Genomic DNA, 21,698 nt, shown 5'->3' with positions numbered 1-21,698 from the left:
ACAAAGCAATGCAGTGATCATGTGGGGGGAAGATTCATCAAGGCAACTTTGGTGCATTAGAAACTTGAGCTGAGGGGCGCCTGGGTGGCTCAGTCAGTTGGGTGTCCAACTTCAGCTCAGGTCATGATCTCACGGTCCAGGAGTTTGAGCCCCGCATCGGGCTCTGTGCTGACAGCTCAGAGTCTGGAGCCTGCTTCGGATTCTGTGCTCCTCCCCAGCTCTCTCTCTCTGCTCCTCCCCAGCTCAGGCTCTGTCTCGCTCTCTCAAAAATAAATAAATGTTAAAAAAAAAAAAAATTTAAAGAAACTTGAGCTGAATTATGAAAACCACAATACTGGTAGATACAAGAAAGAAGGCCGTTGTAGATAGAACATCATAAATAAGGCATGAAGAAGGGAACGAGCAAATTATTTTTGCAGAAAGGGTAGAAGTTCCATTGTCACTATCAAGAAACATTTACATTTCTATTTCATATAGAATTCTATAACTAAAAAACATTATTTAGGGTTTTGTGGGGAAAACACAGCACCATGCATAATACCTGTGTCGCAGCCAGTGTGGATTGGTTTGAGGGAATGCTGAGCCTCCTACAATTCGTGGGGTTCCGTCAGCCATGGGAGCTTCTGTGCAGCCTTCTTCCACAAGGTTGGTTCTTCTTAGTGTCAGTCTCAAGTGGGCTCTGCTCTCACTACTGTCTTAACGCCAAGATTAACATTACCAAACAGATCTGCCAATAGCAGGTGATCAGGAACATGAGATTGTGATGTGACACAAGACATCAGTAAAATCTAGGTGCAATAGTTGGCTGTTTCGATGTCTTTAAACTAGCTTAGAATTATTTTCTCTTGCCACAATAGATTAAAACCGTTTTCATAATGGGAAGTGATAGAAAGATTTTAGATTATACTAGTACAGGATTCTGCAACAACTTAATATAGACAAATACTTCGTTCTGTGGGTAAATTCCGTAAACAAATTTAAAAAAATACTTCAACTCCATTTTTCTAATAATACACAGCAGTTGCTCAGTGAGAGGGGCATAGGAGAAAATATAAGAACTATTATGTTTATTTCACTTGTACTTTCAATTTCATGTTTTATCACTAACGTGCATAGAAATATACGTATATACAGTGCTTAAAAGTGTTTATGTGTGTTTGGTTTTTGGTTTTGGTTTTTCACTGATAGGGATGTGTGATCTAAACTGTTTGGAGACCCCCTGCTTTAGGTGCTTGTTGCTCTCAGTGTGCTCTCTGGATCTGCAGCAGCCTCACCTGGGAGCCTGTTAGAAATGCAGAGCCTTGGGCCACACCCAGACCTGCTGAATCAGAAATCTGCATTTTAACAAGATCCCTGGTGCATGTGTGAAAAAGCAGTGCTCTGTGATAAAACATTAGTCAACTCTTGATAATCTGTCATTTGCCTCCTGGCCATTTTTCATCCTGGAACAGTTTCCCATTGCCATTCATCTTGCCAACCCACACCTATTGCTGGGTTCAAGGGAATCACGAATATTTATACACTGCAGCCTCACTGGATTGGGCCATCCTCAGGGTTCTGTAGTCATACTGCCTTATATTATCTCAGTACTTCCCTAACTTAGATGCAAACTATAGAAACTAAATTTGGGCCAAATTGTTCTCAGACATATATAAAGGTAAACTCTTGCCACATTTGTTTTTGGAAAATATCATAGTATGCATTCAAAAGTTAAATATGTTCTTTGGATAGTCCACTTTTATTTTCTGGTTCCTCTTATCCGTTCACCAATGTACCTTTCAGGACTTAAGTTTGTTTTTCTTAAAAAGGTGAATATTATTTTCTTCCTGATGGAGTGATTATCAGATCATCAAATCCTTGATGGTTAGTGATTGCACAGAGAAACAAAATGGCTCTTTCAGGAGATTTTTTTATAAAATTTTTTTTAATAAGTATTACTCAACCTCACACTGGAATGAGTTATTACATACCTTTTCCCTGGATTCCAGAAAAGGAGTTCTGAAAGTCAGTCTATTCTTTAGGTAGATCAGAAATATTAACCTTATTTTCTCTTGAAATGCTGGGGGAAGGAGTGGAAAGAAATATTTCGATCACATAATCAGACATATGAAAATATTTTTTTCTCCTTTTTCCTCATTAACTCATTCAGCAGATACTTACTGAGTTTAAACTGTATGATAGGTACTGTGCCAGGCAGTAAGGACTTGAGTATGGACAAGATGGTCTGCCTTCAAGGAACTCAAAGTTGTGGTAACCCTCCACCACACATACAGGTATACAGAAATATTTATCCAAGTCTCACCAAGTTTAAAATAATTTCTTGCCAGAAATTTGGACACTCCCAAATATTATGTGTTTGGATAGTCCAAAGAACTGACAGGGATTCATCAGGTTTGTTTTTCTTTTTTCCTACGAAGGAAATCTTCTCTAGCATATGAAAAAAGTTGTACCACCACCATTTTTAATGCCTTTGTTTGCCCCGTAATGACATCTCATAGGAATTTTATGAAATGTTTCATGTCCTTAAATTCTCACTACTTTTTTTTTTTTATGCCATAATCTTTTCTCCCTAAGAGATTCTCTTCTGATGACTAGTCCTTAATAATTTATTCTAAATCTATTTCTTCTTTCCCTCCTGGCAGTCTGTTATTTCGATAGCTCTTTGAAGGGATACTAGGGAGTATCCAGATCTCTCGGACGCATAATATACACTTTAGGAGCTGTGGAAGGAGACACCTGGCAATAGTGCTGGTCCTGGAGGCTGAGGCTTTGTTCAAGTGTATTTCCTGGTTATTGGCATTTGCCGTATGACCTTGGGACGTTTCATAACTCACCTAGCTTTTGCCTCTTCCATTTTACTACACAAAATTTATTGCAAGGATTCAATGATTCTATGTTTTATATATGTGTGTATACACATACATTGTGTAGCATTGCAGGCACTCGATAAACGTTAAAATTTAGTAGACAAATGGTAATGTTCGTTAGACTCCGATAGCATAGTTGAGATCTTAGTGTATGACCAAGTCCAAGTTGTAGTATTACATTTAAAATGGGTGATTTCTATTATATCTAGGAAGAACATGTTCTTTTCCAACTTGAAGAAGGGATTGAAGCTTTGGAAGCTGCAATTGAATACAAGAATGAAAGCATCCGGAGTCGCCAGAACTCGCTCAGAGCTTCATTCCAAAACCTCTCTTGTAGTGAAGCAAATGTCTTGGAAAAACTAATTTGCCTGAGTCCCATTGAGATTAGAGCTATTCTTTTCAGATATTTCAATAAGGTTTGTTCCTGAGGGACAGGATTTTCTTATAGAAGGGTGGGTCAGGATGCTTATATGTCTCACATTTAAGAAATTGAAAGGCCTAAAAATTTGATGGCATAAATACCGTTGAAGTATGATTTCCCATTCCCAGTACTGAGTGTAATCATCTGAAAGTTTTGTGCATGTCCAACTTCGGGAGGTTCTTAAAGTTGGAAGGGCCTTTTGAAAGAAGGGCTTTTTGTAATAGTTTTAAAAACCGAAGAATTCAAGTTCTATTCCTCAGTTACTATTTCTTGGATATTTTCTAGATTTGCTTGTTGCTGCTCAGCATTCATGAAAAATCAAGGGCCCTCCAACTTTGGGTTCCCTTTCCTTCGTTGCTGGGGGCGGGGGGGGGGTTGTACCTGTACATTATCATCAGACCTATGAACTGAAATGAAGATAATAGTAGATTTTAGCATTAACCTGAATGATGTCTTCTCTTAAGGTATATATTATGAAGTGTTAAACAGATAACTCTTCTCTGAAAGGTATATTCAGTGTAAAGGAATATCAGACAATTAATGAAAAATAAAACACTGGAGTTTTAAGATAAAATTCTAGTTCTGTTAGACAAGTGAAATAAAGATGAAAAATTAATGGAAATGTTATACACAGCCCTCTTCTTGAATAATGACTGTCAGTAGTAAGCTACTATCATTGATCAGAGTGCATCCTTATCACCACATGTACGAAGGGCAGAAAAATGGTGTGGTGCTGTCTGAGGCTCTGATACAGAGAACTCACGGGTTAGGGCACAGGTTCTTAACCCAAAGCACCCAGGTTAAGGTCAGTGGGTTTTCTGACCCTGGGAACCTGAGTATTTCTAGACAGAAGGTCATTACATTAATGAGTTCTGTGAAGTATCTTCACTTCACAGCAGTGCAGAGAAGAACCCATTGGACTAAATGCACAGTCTGAGACTGAACTCTGTATTTACGGTTTCAGAAAAGTCTGTTACTTATTTATAACATCCATTTTGGAGTTAAAACTGGGAATTACCTGGATGTTACAAGAGTCTTTAGGTTCCTGTTATCTTCTTAGACTAGAGAAATAGTTATAGGATTATAAATATTAACTGCAGAGACCATGTCTAAGAGATGATGGAGGGGGTGATAGAGCCACATCATATTTAAAATGAAGCTTGTAACCAGTTCAGAATCCCAACAAACTCAAAAGACTATTGGGTTATTTTGTGGGTATGTTATAAAGCATTCGCTTAGTTATTCCATGGGGACTAAGGGAGTTCTTTAGGTAGCCTGAGAGAAGTAGCTTATTATATTAGGCTATTTAAGACAAAGTTAAAAGGTCAAAAAATTTCTTTGCTAGGTGGTCATTTTGCGAGAAACTGAACGGAAACTACACTTAGAGAATGAAGAAGTTAAAATGAAGATTCTGGAGCGGGATAATATGGTTCGTGAGTTGGAATCTGCATTGGAACATCTGAAATTGCAGTGCGACCGGAGACTGACTCTCCAGCAAAAGGAACATGAGCAAAAACTGCAGCTGCTGTTACATCATTTTAAAGGTACCTGCCCCTTCTGGTCAGTTGTGGAAAAATGATGTGTCAGAGGGGCTAGGAAAGAAAGATAGGACAGAATTTGATTAATGAAAACTCCAACATGAAAAGTCAAACATGAATAAATAGTTACGACTTGTACTTGTTTTTGTGCTTTGCATGTTTACCACATGTAGGGGATAGTTGGGTTACCACACAGGGGGAGAGTTGACTGTGATGTAGGGCTATTCATGCTTGAAATGCCATCCCTCTGCCTGTCCCTAGTGCTACACACAAGAACCCCCCTCAGTTTGTTGTTGGTCTGTTTTTTTTTTTTAAGTTTATTTATCTTGAGAGACAGCAAGCATGAATGGGGGAGGGGCAGAGAGAGACCGGAGAGAGAATCCCAAGCAGGCTCCACGCTACCAGCACAGAGCCTGACACAGGGCTCGATCTCATGAACCTGAGATCATGACCTAAGCCGAATCAAGAGTCAAACGCTTAACCTACTGAGCCACCCGGGTGCCCTGTTGTTGGTCTGTTTTCTATGTACAAATGTGGGATGACTTCTAGCTTTGTGGTACACAGTTGAAAAGTTTCTGTCGCCCAAGGATATAGTACCTTGATATTTAAATTACTTTCCCTCCAGAAAATTAAAGCGATAGGCTTTGTCAGATTTCTAGTTATATTTGTTACAATTCTCAGTTAGTTGTAAGTTTTACGCATTAAGATTATTTCTTAGGTCAAAATTAGTCTACCATCAGTGGACACATACTGTTAATCAGTGCACAGTAGTTCAGCCGTCAACTCTGGTGTGGAAAGAGCAGTCATAGAGTTGGTCCTCATGTTACCTGGCATTTGGCCAGTACATACTTGCCATGGCAACAGAAGCGCTGCCTGGCGATGCTAGTAATGCTTCAATCCAGGCTGCTTAGCTGCTTAGTCTTGATTCTTGTGAGTCTATAGCTGGAAATGGGTTAAACAATGGAGAAACAACCTGAGCAAGCAGAAAATTGGGAAATATATAAATTTGAGTGTTGAAGCAGTGTGCCGCTAAGTTAATTCTATAGCCAGTTAATTAGCAAGCGGTTGTCTGATGACAGGATTTCCTTGACAGGATCCTATACATCACTTCATTCAAACAGCTCTCCTTACCTTATTTTAGTTCTGTCTTAAGTCTCTATAAAGTGATATTTTAATAGATTTGTGGGGTTTTTGTTTTGTTTTTGTTTTTGTTTTTGTTTTAGAGAGAGAGAGAGAGAAAGAGAACATGAGAGTGGAGGAGAGGGGCAGAGGGAGAAAGAATCCTAAGCAGGCTCCACCCCCAGCATGGAGCCTGACACAGGGCTTGATCCCATGACCCTGGGATCATGACCTGGGCCAAAATCAAGTGTTGGACGCTCAACTGACTGAGCCATCCAAGCACCCCTTATTAGAATTTTTAATGTATTTTTCAAGTGACATGCATTGTACCACAAAAGCTCACGCTATAGCCAAATAAGAACATTTTAAAAATCATTCATTTCTATAGCTGGGATAAGTTTTTCATAACAAAATGTTAATAATTTATGAATTTTCTAATTTCAACTAAATATGGTATATAAAATCAAGTTGACATATATAATATTTTTAAATAATTATTCTGAGAGAGAGAGAGAGAGAGAGAGAGAGAGAGAGAGAGAGAGAGAACACATGCACACACAGACAGGGGAGGGGCCAGAGAGAGAGGGAGCGACAGAATCCCAAGTAGGCTCCACACTGTCAGCACAGAGCCCAATGCGGGGCTCAATCTTAAGAACTGTGAGATCATGACCTGAGCCAAAATCAGGAGTTTGACGCTTAACTGGCTGAGCCACCCAGATGCCCAGATGTATTCTTTATGAGGATCCTGATTTATGGTGTTATTAATTTCAAGTATTTTTTTTTAACTTTTTTTTTTTTTTTTTTTTTTTTTTGAGACAGGGAGAGACAGAGCATGAACAGGGGAGGGTCAGAGAGAGGGAGACACAGACCTGAAACAGGCTCTAGGCTCTGAGCTGTCAGCACAGAGCCCGACACAGGGCTCGAACTTACGGACTGCGAGATCATGACCTGAGCCGAAGTCGGCCACTTAACCGACTGAGCCACCCAGGCGCCCCTAATTTCAAGTATTTTTTAAAGATTTTTTTTTTAATTTTTTTTTTAACGTTTATTTATTTTTGAGACAGAGAGAGACAGAGCATGAACGGGGGAGGGGCAGAGAGAGAGGGAGACACAGAATCGGAAGCAGGCTCCAGGCTCTGAGCCATCAGCCCAGAGCCCGACGCGGGGCTCGAACTCACGGACCGCGAGATCGTGACCTGAGCCGAAGTCGGACGCTTAACCGATTGAGCCACCCAGGCGCCCCTAAAGATTTTTTTTAAAGATTTTTTTTTTTAACTAATCTCTATATTGAATATGGGGCTTAAACTCACAACCCCGAAATCAAGAGTTGCACACTACACTGAGCTAGCCAGGAACCCCTAATTTAAAGTATTTTTAAAAGTTATTTATTTATTTTTGAGAGAGAGAGCGAGGGAGAGAGAGAGAGAGAGCACACGAGTGAGCAGGGTAGGAGCAGAGAGAGGGAAAGAGAATCAGAGCCTGACACGGGGCTCGATACCATGAACTGTGAAATCATGACCTGAACTGAAGAGTCAGATGCTTAACCAATTGAGCCACCCAGGTGCCCCTAAAGTACTTTTAAATACAAGATAATGAGTTAATTTAAAATATCCAATATACTTAGATCACATTTTTCAAAACAGCCAGTTACAACAAAGGATCATTACAAACAGTAGGACCATTTTGTAAATTTACCAATAGGAAAAAGTAGGTCGGAAAGTATTTATTTTCAGAGGGTCAATAACTAGGTTTTACTGATTCTAAAACATACCCAATAGGGACAGTTTATTAGACATTCATAAATATTAATTAGAAGCTTTAAGTTATATTGTAGCATAAACTACAACTTATGCTATTTTCCTGTCTTTTTGTATGGGTATTTGCTTTTGTTATTTAATCTTTCTGTAGCCTCTTTTGACAGGTTTTTGGAGTTTTTTTTTTTAGAGGTAGAGGCTCGGCTGTAGATTTCTTGAGCCTATGACTTTCCATACATCCACAGTTCCTGATAGGAACTTTAAGTGATGCAACTGATGGACAGGTTCCAAACATGAACTTTTAATGGAAAACACCTTATTTATGCTGTTCTAAGGATAAATCTAGTGAGTGCTACTCAAAAAGCAGTAATGAATTGTGAAAATGTGGTAATTGATAGGGGGTAGGGTGGAGAAGGTGACTAAGGCTAGAAGAATCCAAGTTGTAGCTGAAAACAAATCCTTTCAGGTACCAGATACAGGTAACATACTTCTGACTCATTAAGTATAGTCTGGAAACTATGTTAGAACATAATTTTCAGCCATTTATTTTAAACTGATTTGAAGTGTAAATTTCTATTTCATAGAGCAAGAGGGGGAAGGCATTATGGAAACTTTCAAAACATATGAAGATAAAATCCAGCAGCTGGAAAAAGACCTTTATTTCTATAAGAAAACTAGCAGAGATCTTAAGAAGAAACTTAAGGAATTGGTAGGGGAAACAGTTCGGCGGCAACAAGTACCATCTGAACGTAAGACCTTTAGTGTTACTTGTCACGCTGACAGTATTTGGTGTATCTAGTATTTGGTGACTGACTTGGAGTTTAGCCTTTTCCAATTGATGTGGTTATTTAGAATTCGATATTTAACTTGTATTGGTCTCGGTAAACAAAAATAGTCATCTAGTCCTGATCATCAGGAAAATGCAAATCAAAACCACAAGGTGATACCACCTCACACCTGTCAGGAACTATATGTAATGTTCAAATCAACAACACAAGGAACAGCAAGTATTGGCGAGGATGCGGGGAAGGAACCCTCATGCACTGCTGGTGGGAATGCAAACTGGTGCAGCCACTGTGGACTTCCTCAATAGTAGGGAGTTTCCTCACATTAAAAACAGAATTACTATATGATCGAGTAATTCTACTACTGGGTATTTACCCAAAAGTTTGAAAATACTAATTCAAAAAGATATGTGCACCCTCATGTTTTGTGTTTTTTTTTAATTTTTTTTTTTATTTTCAACGATTATTTATTTTTGGGACAGAGAGAGACTGAGCATGAACGGGGGAGGGGCAGAGAGAGAGAGGGAGACACAGAATCGGAAACAGGCTCCAGGCTCTGAGCCATCAGCCCAGAGCCCAACGCGGGGCTCGAACTCCCAGACCGCGAGATCATGACCTGGCTGAAGTCGGATGCTTAACCGACTGCGCCACCCAGGCGCCCCTGCACCCTCATGTTTTTTGCAGCATTATTTACACTAGCCAAATTATGGAATCAACCCAAGTGTCCAGTACATATATATCAAGTGTCCAGTACATATATATATAAATATATACATACATATATACCATGGAATATTCATAAAATATTCCATAAAAAAGAACAGAATGGAATCTTGCCATTTGCAAGGACATGGATAGATCTAGAGGGTATAATGCTAAGTGAAAAAAGTCAGAGAAAGACAAATACCATATGATCTCACTCATATGTGGAATTTAAGAAACAAAACAAATGTTTGAAAAAGAGACAAACCAGAAAAACAGACTCTTAGCTATAGAGAACAAACTGGTCGTTACCACAGGGGAGATGGGTGGAAGGATGGGTAACATAGGTAAAGGGGATTAAGAGTACACTTAACATAGCAGTATATAGAATTGTTGAATCACTGTATTGTACACTTAGAACTAATACAACACTGTATATTAATATACTGAATTAAAAATTTTAAATTGTCTAATCTGTGGATGCCACAGAATCACAGGGGAAGTGAACGAAGAAACAAATGTAGATGTGTGAAGGAAATGTCACATATTTATTGGCTGTCATGTGCCATGGGCTTTTGTATCCCCTTACTTAAAATAACCCTATAATCTAAGGTAGCTGTTGTTTCCTATATTATCGTAAATTAAGTGTTGTGATTATCACAAAAATGTAAAATAAATAGTGAATACTATAAGTAAAGGTATATTGTGTATATTTCTAAGATCAGTCAGGTCTTTTTCACCATGACCTCTTGAAATTCAAAAATATAATAAAACTCACTGTTGAGACAAAGATGCTTTCTTGCCTAATTGTATGTAGTTATGTAGAAGTAGCACCTTCCTAAATGAAATGATACAAAATCTTGCAAAAGTAGAAAGTGCCATGATTAAAATATACCCTCCTCAAGTCTGCCAATGAGAGAAGAATCACTATTTCTAAAATAATATATTTTACATTTCGTAAAAGAATTAGCCTTCCTTTAGAGAAAGTATTCTAATAAGTCAAGTATGGCTCATGCAAAGTTGACTTTACAACCTTTTAGGAACACACACCTATTTTGTACCTATAAAGAAGACCACTTAAAGATGGGTACAACAAGATTGTAAAGAGACCAGTGAAAAGTTATATATATGCATAATGAAAAGATACATGCTGAATATATAATGTAAGCAGAATTAACATAGCTTTAAAGTTTAAAACAGTAATATCTTAGACAAGTAGTTCTAATGCTACGTTATATTTATGATATTTATAATTTATGGACATTTTCATGAGTAGTTCATTCAACCCTCAAACTCAAGGTAGGCCAGTGTCTGCTAATCCCATTTTTAGAGAAGAGAATTGAAACTTAGGTCAAGTAACTTACAAACACAACAGTAATTAGAACATGGTCTAAGGTCTTTTGTCTTACGACCCCTGGTTCAATATTCTAGGATAAAAGTTGTTGTAGATAGAAATGTGATACAAACATGCAGATCCTGCCAGAGAGACTACATTTTTTTTATTTTCAAGGTAGTAATGGAGAGGTACTGATATAATTAAAACATTTACTTGAAATACTGCCTGCACTATATAGCTGAACCTTGTACTTGAAACATGACTTATAAAAATTTGAAATGGAAACAGGTATTAAGTAGCAAACAGAACAATCAGCATAAAGCCATTTTAGCTTTAAAAAAATCCACTTTCGAACTCGAGATATCTGAAATTAGGTATTTAGTGTTTCAATGTCCCATGTTTATATTACTGAGTCAACTAGACATCTCTTAAAATGCCAGTGTGGTATGGTGGTATAGAGCTTTAATCCTTGTCCTGGATCCTCGTCCTGCTCTTCAATGAGACAAATGCAAAAAACTTTGAAAAAGTTAAATAATCTTGAAAATATATAAAGTGATGACACCTGTCTGACCAACTTACTTGGGAAGTCTAGTCTTTTTTGTTTATCCATTTTTAAGTAAATTCTACTCCCAATGTGGGCCTGAAACTCACGACCCTGAGATCAAGAGTCACATGCTCCATAGACTGAGCCACCCAGATGCCCTGAAAAGGCTAGTCTTGATAGTAATGTTGAAGATATTAGTTCAGCTAACCTGCTGTCCCACCTAGAAACACCTTTTAAAAAAATTTTTTTTAATGTTTATTTATTTTTGAGACAGAGGGAGACAGTGCGTGAGTGGGGGAGGGGCAGAGAGAGAGGGAGACACAGAATCTGAAACAGGCTCTAGGCTCTGAGCTATCAGCACAGAGCCCGATGTGGGGCTCGAACCCACAAACCATGAGATCATGACCTGAGCTGAAGTCAGACGTTCAGCCGACTGACCCACCCAGGCGCCCCTAGAAACATCGTAAATACTTTTATTTTTTTGGCTCTAAAAAGTAATATAGTTATTGTAGAAAAATTTGAAAATATAGAGACAAAGCCAAAAAAAATCACCCATAATTCTACCCACAACCATTAACAGCATAATTCTTTTCAATATTGTCCCCATACAAATGTCAAAAAAGTTACAGTTGGAATCCTATTTGAGATATAGCTTGTACTGTATATATCCTATCTCAAAATGCTGCTCTAATATAATCACATTAAACAAGGTTTGTTTGAATTATAAATACAGCAATTTAAATATATCAAATTCTGAATTCCCTAAAAAGTATTATACATTTAGTACTCAGTTTCCGTAATACATAGCTGGCTTGGTATTCAGTTCATTGGTTTTTGATAGTAGTCTCTTTATTTAAGTTTATTTATTTATTTTGAGAGAGAGAAAGCACACGGGGGAAGGGCAGGGAGAGAGGGGGAGAGAGAGACTCCTAAGCAGGCTCCACACACAGTGCAGAACCTGACGCAGGATCATGCCCATGAGATCATGACCTGAGCCAAAATCAAGAGTCAGATGCTCAACCGACTAAGCTACCCAGGTGCCCCAGAAATCTATATTTTTATATGTAACTTTCCAATTGAAAATGTTGGGGTTAAAAAGAAAAAATAATTATCAAAACAAAAACCAACCCCCCCCAAAGAAACAAAACAAAAATAAATAAAATACACACAGTAAGGAAAAATAAAATAAAAATAAAATGTTGGGGTCACATGTTGTTTCATAGGCTAAATAAAGCACGTCTGTGGGCCAGATTTGGCTTGGAAGCTGCCAGTGTGCAACTGCTGTTTTTAAACTTGGTATTCATAGGACAAAAAGTACTAATCACATGCCAGTGTATGTTAGAGTTGGCATTTTTCATCATATTAGGTCTAGGGCCTATATGGACTTCTTTTAAGTAAATTTTTATCTTTGATATTAGATAGTTCTTTGATTTGAAGACCTCTACTTTGATCTCTTCACTCACTCCTGTCAGTCATTCCATCAGGGTATCCCCACTGAGGAGATACACTGTCACCTCCATTTTGATGGTGGATCCCCAGAATACCCTGAGAGAGCATAACCCTGCCATCATGCTGGGACTTCTAACCAAGATTAGATTTTCACACACATGATGCCATGTCCCCAAAGATTCCCCAGACATAGAGCCAGTATTCTCCAATGCTGGCTTCACTTAGCCAAGGTTTGGACTGTGGTTCACAGTGGCAAGCCCAGTGGAGGGCAGGCATGGAAGGGCACCAGAGAGGCCCAAAGTACTCCTGTGTTTCCAAGGAGAAACAAAATCAGTAGGTGACTGTTTCTCAATTTTGTTCCATGAATTAAAAGTTCTCAGCTATTCACATTCAAAATGTCTATAAGTGAAATAATAATTCGTATTCACACTTCTGTTTGTCTAAAGAAGTCACTTAAAGGGCGCCTGGGTGGCCCAGTCGGCTGAGCATCTGACTTCGGCTCAGGTCATGATCTCTCAGTTTGACGAGTTTGAGCCCCGTGTCGGGCTCTGTGCTGACAGCTCAGAGCCTGGAGCCTGCTTTGGATTCTGTGTCTCCCTCTCTTTCTGCTCCTCCTGCTCACACTCTGTCTCTCTCTCAAAAATAAATAAAGATTTAAAAAAATTGTTTTTTAATCTGAAAGACATCATTTATATTGAGTGATAATAATAGGATATCATTAAAATTCCTGTTTTTGAGGAAATCTCTAATTTTTTTTTTTTTTTTTTCTTTTTGGGTTATTTTTAAGATCGTGATGCTGGAGATGGAGTCCTGAACCCTGAAGAAGCAGTCATGGTTCCAGAAGAATTAAAATGGGCATCCAGAACTGAAAGTATAAAGTTAAGTGGAAGAGAAAGAGAATTAGACAGTTCAACAAGCAGCTTAAGAACACAACTGAATCCTCAGAAGCTCTTGGAAGAGGCCCCGGAATTACCTCCAATCTGTAGCTCTTTAGCACCCACTAGTGGGCATTTGCTAAACAATGAGGATAAAAAAGAAATAGACGAGTATCATTTCATAAAATCTCACAGTCGACCATCACCCCAAATCCAGCCAGTGGGAAACGCAGGACAGCTTCATGGTGTCACATCTGTAAAGTTATGTCGTAAAGAGTTACGTCAGATTTCTGCCTTGGAACTATCACTACGGCGTTCCAGTCTTGGAGTTGGGGTTGGATCTATGACTCCTGATTCCATTGAAGTAGCTAGGAAGCCGAGTGACTTTAAAACAGGCATTTGATAATACAATTTTCAATTTAGTAGAGGTGTAAGATTCCTTTTTCTAACCTGTTAGAAATTAAAGCTTATGCTCACTAGTTCTTCCCTCAGGATAAAGGAAGAAGGGAAGGAAGGAATCATTTTATATACTATAGACGTGTGTATCTTCTGTGGTATATTTGGGGAGTTTTAATGACTTGCAGATATTTCCATAATAACGAAATGAACACGTTTTCCCATAGTATCAAATAATGGAATATTTAAATATTTCCCCTTATAACTTTGCTTAAAATTTCTCTCCAGGCATATATAAAGAACAAAACATAAAAGTAGGATTATAAACTAAAATATCCATCAAATGTATATTGCCATATAATATAAAAGTATGTTTTAATACATTAATTATATCTTACAAGTTCATATTATTATCATTCTCAAATATAAATATGTGTTTGTTATTTTGGAGAGATGCAGTTAAATATTGCTTGTATGAGCAGGGGAGTCTCCTGCTGCATATGTTTTGGCATAGCTGAAAATCTGTGCCAAAATGCAGTCTGTGGATGAAGGTAATTGATTAGGTTTATGGTTAAAGTTAATTTATGGTCCTCAGTGTCCACAGAGGTTAGGTGATCAGTCTTGACTTTTTAAACATGGTTCTCTGCTTTTTCTGAGATTGTTTTCAGAATGTCATATTGTTGGTTTGCTAATATTATGGAATGTAAGTCTTCGTCTCTCTCCCACCCTGTCTATTCAACATATATCTCATTAGGCTACTAGATTTGGGGGAAAGGATGCAGTTCCTTGCCACAGGGAAGCAATAATAGAATAACAATAAAGCATTACAGCATTTCAAGGAAAAGATACCTGGTCACAGGGAGTATGACTATAAACTTGACGTCTAACCAGAGGCTCTATAGCTAATGATCCGTTGGGCTTACTGGGAGATTTTTTTCTACGGCCTGCTAGGTCAGGTCATGCACACAGGCAGGCCAGACTGCATTGGGACTGTAAATATGTAAATGAAAACTTTTCTTCATGATTTTTTTTAGTCTAAATCTTACTATATAATCTAAACTTCAGTTTGGAATTAAGAACTGAACACTGATTGGCCCAACAAACGGTTTGTACTTTTTCATCATACTTTTTAATCACGAAAACATCCCATTATAATGACCAGAGGTATTTTGTTACTTTTTGTTGCTGCTGTTGTCATTTGTGTTACTTTTCCACATTTTCACTTGTAAAATAAAATTTTTTCTTAAACTAATTACTGTTTGGGTGGGGCAGTAGTAAAACCACCCTGACTTATGGATGTCTACTCAATTAGAGTCACCCACTTCCTTGCTGACTCCAGTTTTTCTTATGTGATGCTGCTACTAATATTTTTCTTTTGTCCTTTCCTCTGTTGTTATTGACCCTACCCATTCTTACCTAAGACCCAAACTGTCCCTTTGTGCTCAAACACTTATGGTTTTGTTTTTCTGGTTTCTAGGCCCTGGGGAGTAGGGTTCCTTGTTCTCATTGCTAAAAACCAGTCCCTAGAGGAGAAGAAAACCAAAACAAAACAAACTTCTAAATCAGTGAATAGTTTGTGTATCTCTTAAGCATGGTACTGAAATTCATTTAAATTGTAGATTAAATAGGAGTGTTTGGGTGGCTCAGTTGGTTAAGCATCTGATTTTGGCTCAGATCATGTCTCATGGCTTGTGAGTTCAAGCCTCGTATCAGGCTCTGTTCTGAATGTGCAGAGCCTGCTTCAGATCCTCTGGCGTCCCCTCTGTCTGCCCTCCCTCATTTGCTCTCTCTCTCAAAAACAAACATTAAAAAAAATGTAGGTTAAATAGACTGCTGTGGACTTACCTGGGAATGGACTTACCACAATGTCCAATATTGGCCCAATGAGAAACAACTTTAGACAAGGAATTTACAAACTAACTTGGAAAATATATTTTAAGCAGAGACTATTTCAAGTCAGATTCTGGTTTTAAGCTAGTTTCTTCTTTTTGCCTTTAGTTTGTAGGATATATACTCAAAATATAGTATGTGTAATATATATATATGTGTGTTATATATATATATATACACACACACACATAATGGCAAAGGCCAGTGCCTTAACAAAGCACAACAATGATATATTTATTAATGAATGCATAGTTATTAATTAAGGTCCTAATTGTAAATTCCTTATAAATTAAGTAATGATTTAGAAATTATTCATATAAGAATATATTCTAACTCTGGAATCTTGCTTCCCTAAGAAATTGACATATACTTGTTTTGCCTGTGGAAACATAAAAGTATTTTCTAAAAGCAAATAAGTATTTTCTAAAAGCACTAACAAAGCAAAAAAATTTATATCAAACCAACGGTGATTAGATTTGATAATGCAAATGTGAACTGACTTCTAAATAAGAAAGGTACAATTTTTCTTCCTTTTGGTTAAACATATATCCTTTATATGCTATAATAGATTTCATGTACCTACACAAACACATACCTATAAGTAATGTCCTGAACAATAAATATGTTCTGGAAGTGAACTTCCATGTCATTCTAGCTTAGTGCCCTCACAAAGGAAAGAAGAATTATGACACTTCCCCCAAGGCAAGTAAACTTATTTTTTAACAAATGCTACTAATAAATTTTACTCAGTCATATGCTTTCCTTAGTCTAACAATTTTGTCACTGTATTTGCCTTTTAGAGTGTATATAAAATATGTGTGTGGTTTTCTTTTTTTGTTCATTACAGGTTTTTCTCCACTTAGAGCATTTGGAAGGAAACATATTTGCCTCTGTAAAGTACTAGTTCCTTCTGTAACATCAGATGTTACAGGTAACAGAGTTGGAGAATCATATAAGTATGGGAATTCTGGGTGGCGAGAATATCAATGAAGGTGATTTTGTGCTTTAATATTTGTTTTCTTTTGCTAATGGGTTTTTTGGTTGTGATGTTTTTGTTTTGATTTTTGGTCCCTCTGTTCTTCGTATCTTTATGGACTTTGCCCAAAGAGTCAGCAAAAATACAAATGATCTTCAGTAGTGTGGACTTTATTGCCATTAGTCATTGGCTTATTTGTATTAGTTCAGGTCAATAATGTGGTAAATGCTTATTTAAGAGTAGCTATTTTACCAGCTTGTGAGTTTGAGTCCCACTTCGGGCTCTGTGCTGGCAGTGTGGAGCCTGCTTGGGATTCTCTCTCTCCACTCCCCTCTCTCTCTGCCCCTCTCCTGCTTGCACTCTCTCTCTCTCACAATAAATAAATAAGAACTTAAAAAAAAAAAGAATAGGTGTCTTATATGAAAGAAGTTAATAGAGGTCTTATAGTAAGTCTTAGAATGAATTGCTAGGGAGTCACATCCTTAGTGGGAGTTTTGATTCTATAGTCAACCTAAATTCTCATGCATCAAATGCAAGAATGACCCGTTTTGCTCTTTCATTTATTCCCTTAGGTACATGTGACTCTTAAAACACTGGTGCGTCAATATCTGAAAGTTCAGTGTCTGCTTGTGTACCATTCTTCTCTCAACTTCACTGGAATATTAAAAAATATTAACTGTGTATATTTTACATTTAAATTTATAACAGGCCAAAGGCTCCCTTCATTAGTACTAACACATTCTTCAACACTTATATTTTCAAAAATTGAAGACAAAGGTGGGCACCTGGGTGGCTCAGTCTGTTAAGCATCTGACTTCAGCTCAGGTCATGATCTCACCGTTCATGGGTTTGAGCCCTGTGTCTGGCTCTGTGCTGACAGTTCAGAGCCTTGAGCCTGTTTGGGATTCTGTCTCCCTTTCTCTTTGCCCCTCCCCTGTTCGTGCTCTGTCTGTCTCTCTCAAAAATGAATAAATAAAAACAATTTTTTTTTTAAAGAAATGTGGGAATGGATCCTTCCACAATAAACATCTCAAGTGCATTAGATATGTAATACTTTTGAGCTTATATGGGCAGTAGTGTTTTCAAAGGGCAGTAGGGGCATCTGCCCAGCGGGGAGGAATATTTTATCACTGTCATTGTTTATCTCAATGCTGACAATTAAAAGCAAGCTGACTTTTCATAAGTTTCAATATTTTACATACTCTACAAACAATGCACCCCTTTGTCATTGGCACCAGGAGGGACTGCCTGCATTCCTTGCTCTTGGAATGCAGTGCATACATGGTGTTTGATTTTTATCATGACCTTTGTGTTGACCCCAACAATACCCCAACATGGAGGTAATTAGAACATGAGAAATTATCAAAAGAAAGCTCAGAAAAACTTGATGTTGGGGCGTCTGGGTGGCTCAGTCAGTTAAGCATCTGACTCTTGATTTCAGGTCAGGTCATGATCTCATGGTTCATGAATTCAAGCCCCACTCAGGCTGTGCTCTGTGCTGGTGGTGAGAAACCTGCTTGGGATTCTCTCCTCCTCTCTCTGCCCCTCCCCTGTTCACACATGCTTTCTCTTTCAAAATAAACTTTAAAAAAAATTTTGATGTTATAATATTGACTTTTGATATTTTCCATAGTTCTTTGTCCCTTTTAATATTTTTTTCCCTAGGAATTTCCATAATGAGTCAAGAGAAAAGCCCCTATGTGAAATGCTAGCAGTGTAATATGATTGAGTCTAAATGTATTGACTTAGACTTAGCTATTATGTTCTACTGGTAAATTGTGATACACACTTCTACTGAGTTTTATCTATAGTACTTTATTATTTTTTTTATGTTTATTTATTTTGAGAGAGAGCAAGAGCAAGCAGGAGAGGGGCAGAAGGAGAGAGAGAATCCCAAGCAGGCTCCACGCTGTGAGCGCAGAGCCTGTCACAGGGCTCAATCCCATGAACCATGAAATCATGACCTGAGCCAAAATCAAGAGTCAGACACTTAACTGAGCCACCCAGGTGTCCCCTCTATAGTACTTTAAAAGAAAAATACAACAATCTCACAGGCTGTTAATACTGAGCAAGATCCTTATATGCCCAAGGAACAAGTTCATTCACAACAGAAGAGTAAAAAAATAAACATTTTTTAAAATGTTTCAGGGGTGCCTGGGTGGCTCAGTCAGTTAAGGGTCCGACTCAATTTCGGCTCAGCTCATGATCTCGCAGTTCATGAGTCTGAGCCCCGCCAGGCTCTGTGCTGACAGCTCAGAGCCTGGAGCCTGCTTTGGATTCTGTGTCTCCCTCTCTCTCTGTTCCTCCCCTGCTCATGCTCTGTCTGTATCTGTCTCTCAAAAATAAATAAATGTTTAAAAAAACTTAAAAAAAAATGTTTCATACTTAGGATTGTTGGAAATTTAAAACTCCATTTATTAGTTAATACTTGTGTAATTTAAGTAGAAAAATGTATTTTAAAACAATATTTGTATACTGTATTAATGTGTTTTCAAGCTTATTACAGTATATACAAAGGGAAGTATCATTTTTTAAATGCAAAGTAGTAAATATTGTTAGAATTTATTTGATCCGAAAGTCTTTTAAAAGAACCACTTTTTAGACCCTCCCACCCAATTATCAACAACAAATTATAGGACAATTACGGCTTACTTAACCCTCATTTCCCATAATGTTCTAGGATTCAAATAGCTCTGATAAGAACACTAGGTAAAAAGGTTTATTTTAAAGCATTCTGTAGACCAGAAAAGAGTTTTAAAAAATATGTTGAGAGAATATATTTTATTTCTCTGGCAACAACACTAAAGCTTAACTTCAATCTTCGGCTATCTCTAAACCCTGAAGAATACTCTCAGTATTGAATTTGCCAGTTGAAAATATACATCCCAGTTTTTATACCAGTTCCTTTTCCTATGATTGCTAAAATTCAGGATTATATAAAAGAAGCCATCCTTGATAGGATGGAAATTGTGGAGCTATTCAATAGAGAATTACAAAAAACAGTTTTGGATAGATTCCAACAGCCAAGACATAAACCAAAGAAAATAAAGTTAAGCGATTTTACCATTGAAGAGCCATGAATAGTATGCCAAAACAAACACCGTAGGCAAAATTGCCAGGATTTATCTTTATACAACACGTAACCATTTTGCTTAGTTTTTCTGTCTGCTAAAATATCCTCGAATATTTCTACTGAAAAACCTCTGGATAAAAGACTCCCATTCATGATTACAAACCGGCAGCTATTGGCCTGCCTGAGAGGCTGAATTGATGTTATTCATTTTTGTTTGTGGTCTGCAGTGGCATTTCACTGTCCACCATGAATTTGGCTGACTTATGTAATAAATGATATGTATTAAAATGGTCAAAGTTTTTTGTTTGTTTGTTTTACTCTCTAGCATGATTTTTCTAGATGGGAAGAATGCGAACAGGGTAACATGTTTATATACTGAGAGGCTGATCTCCTTTTGAAATCCCCATCAAACTGGGGGTTGGGCAGCGTCTGAATTGTTCCATCTGAAGCCTGGAGCTAAGCCTATCTGTTTCACTGGACATTTTCCCAGCTAGTACCAGGTGTCACCGATTGTAAAATACAACCACAACATGACCAGAATGACTCAGGTTAACATCTTAATGGAGTGCATTAAATAATATTTTTCTGAAACACCAGCCTTCTCTTAAAAAAAAAAAAAAGCAATTTATGAATCACTCCCTTGTGTTTTAAATCAAAATCTTACCAAATGCAACTCAAAGTAATTAAATTAATTGGGAGGGAAATTTCTAATTTTATAAGGCACATAGTCTGTTACTTTATCAAATACGTGAAAGCACTTTGAAAACTAAAGCATCATATATGTTTATGATGGAATTATAAGTAGGTTTTCCATAGAATTGGCTGTCAAAGTGGGACATTTTAGCACAAATGTGGTTGCTTATCTTATACATATATCCTAAAATATTTTTAAACAAATTATCAGAGTTTTAGTTACATTTGTTAGCAACAGTCGAAACAATGGTGTGCTCTGGAAAAGTTTCATGTGAAATCTATTCTCCCAAGAAAATATTTTAAAGACTTGGCTGAGTCTGTTTTATAGGCGTAAGAAGTGCTTCATGACAATTTGAGTTATGAATGAAAGAGTATGTTTTCACTGGGTTTTTAACCACCAGTTTTGTTTTTTTTTTTTGCCTATTTGTTCCTTATTTATTAAGTAACAATTATATTTGTGAGTTATTAATGAAATCTGGCAGAAAGTAACTTCTTAAAACTGAGAAGAATGTTTTCCATTTGGTAGTCACAAAGATGTTTTAAACTCAAATTTTCCCCTCAAGGAAACTAAAACAGTAAGTTAATTTTGGGTACATGTATAAGTATGTGATCAAATTAACAGCAAAGTTAGTCTTTGTTTGGCATTTGATGCTCTTGGCTACTATATACAAGAAGCAGATTAGAATTAAATCTGACATTACCATGGTGGTCTCTCCTTCATATGCATTTTGAGGGAAGCTCCTTCCCCTCAGTTTGCAAGTATCTGCCAGTGTTACAGAATATTTTGTTTCTTTTTAGATCAGAGCACCCAAGACCTGCACAGCCAAGTAATCAAAGAACAGGCCAAGACTTGAAGAGTAATGGAACCTACAGTCAGAAGTATTCTAGTGGATTGTGAACAAATAAATCAGAAGGGAAGAATACTAATGTACACTTTCCCTGGAAGAGTTACCTTCAATGGTACTGAGGTCTTCTCAGTAAGGTTTATTACAAAGTTTACTATCTCCCAGGAGAAGGGGAAGTAGGTATAAGGAATTGATTGTGTGAGTTTAATTGCCCAGGCCACAGCAAACCAAAACACCCCTTAGAACCAGGGCCAGCGTCCTGGGATTTAGCTCTTATGTGGGGAAGGATCTGTGCCTCTTCCAAAGGGTGAACCAGTAACCGAAGTTACTTGTATTCTGAAAACATCACAAAAAGGGCATCTATATACAACAGATTGAAATTTTCCATAGTATTTATTTTATAAATAAAGCATTTTTCCTGCTTAGTGCTTTCTA

The 21,698-nt window shown here is 37.5% G+C and overlaps 1 protein-coding gene and 1 long non-coding RNA gene across 5 annotated transcripts in view; one reads left to right on the top strand and one right to left on the bottom strand.

Annotated features, from left to right (window-relative positions):
- Window positions 1-15,038, top strand: part of KIF27 (kinesin family member 27) — a 99,518-nt gene extending 84,480 nt beyond the window's left edge. For 3 of the 4 annotated variants that reach the window (XM_025931619.2, XM_086685090.1, XM_086685091.1), the window contains 4 exons: window positions 3,077-3,283; window positions 4,634-4,832; window positions 8,284-8,448; window positions 13,303-15,038. In XM_025931619.2, coding sequence (XP_025787404.1) covers window positions 3,077-3,283; window positions 4,634-4,832; window positions 8,284-8,448; window positions 13,303-13,793 — 1,062 coding nt within the window. In that variant the 3' untranslated portion in view covers window positions 13,794-15,038. The remainder of the gene's footprint in view (window positions 1-3,076; window positions 3,284-4,633; window positions 4,833-8,283; window positions 8,449-13,302) is intronic. The other variant, XM_086685092.1, reaches the window with a different exon arrangement.
- Window positions 5,469-21,314, bottom strand: LOC147574768 (uncharacterized). The gene is made up of 2 exons (XR_015243487.1): window positions 21,120-21,314; window positions 5,469-5,768 (listed from the first exon to the last, which is right to left on the bottom strand). It is a non-coding gene; the product is annotated as an uncharacterized LOC147574768 (long non-coding RNA).
- Window positions 21,315-21,698: the final 384 nt, after the last annotated feature.

The sequence above is a fragment of the Puma concolor genome, chromosome D4 (assembly GCF_028749965.1).
Source record: "Puma concolor isolate L17-30 chromosome D4, mPumCon1.1.hap2, whole genome shotgun sequence".
Lineage (NCBI taxonomy): Eukaryota > Metazoa > Chordata > Mammalia > Carnivora > Felidae > Puma > Puma concolor.
Note: the sequence above shows the minus strand (reverse complement) of the source record. Positions and strands in the feature narration are given on the sequence as shown.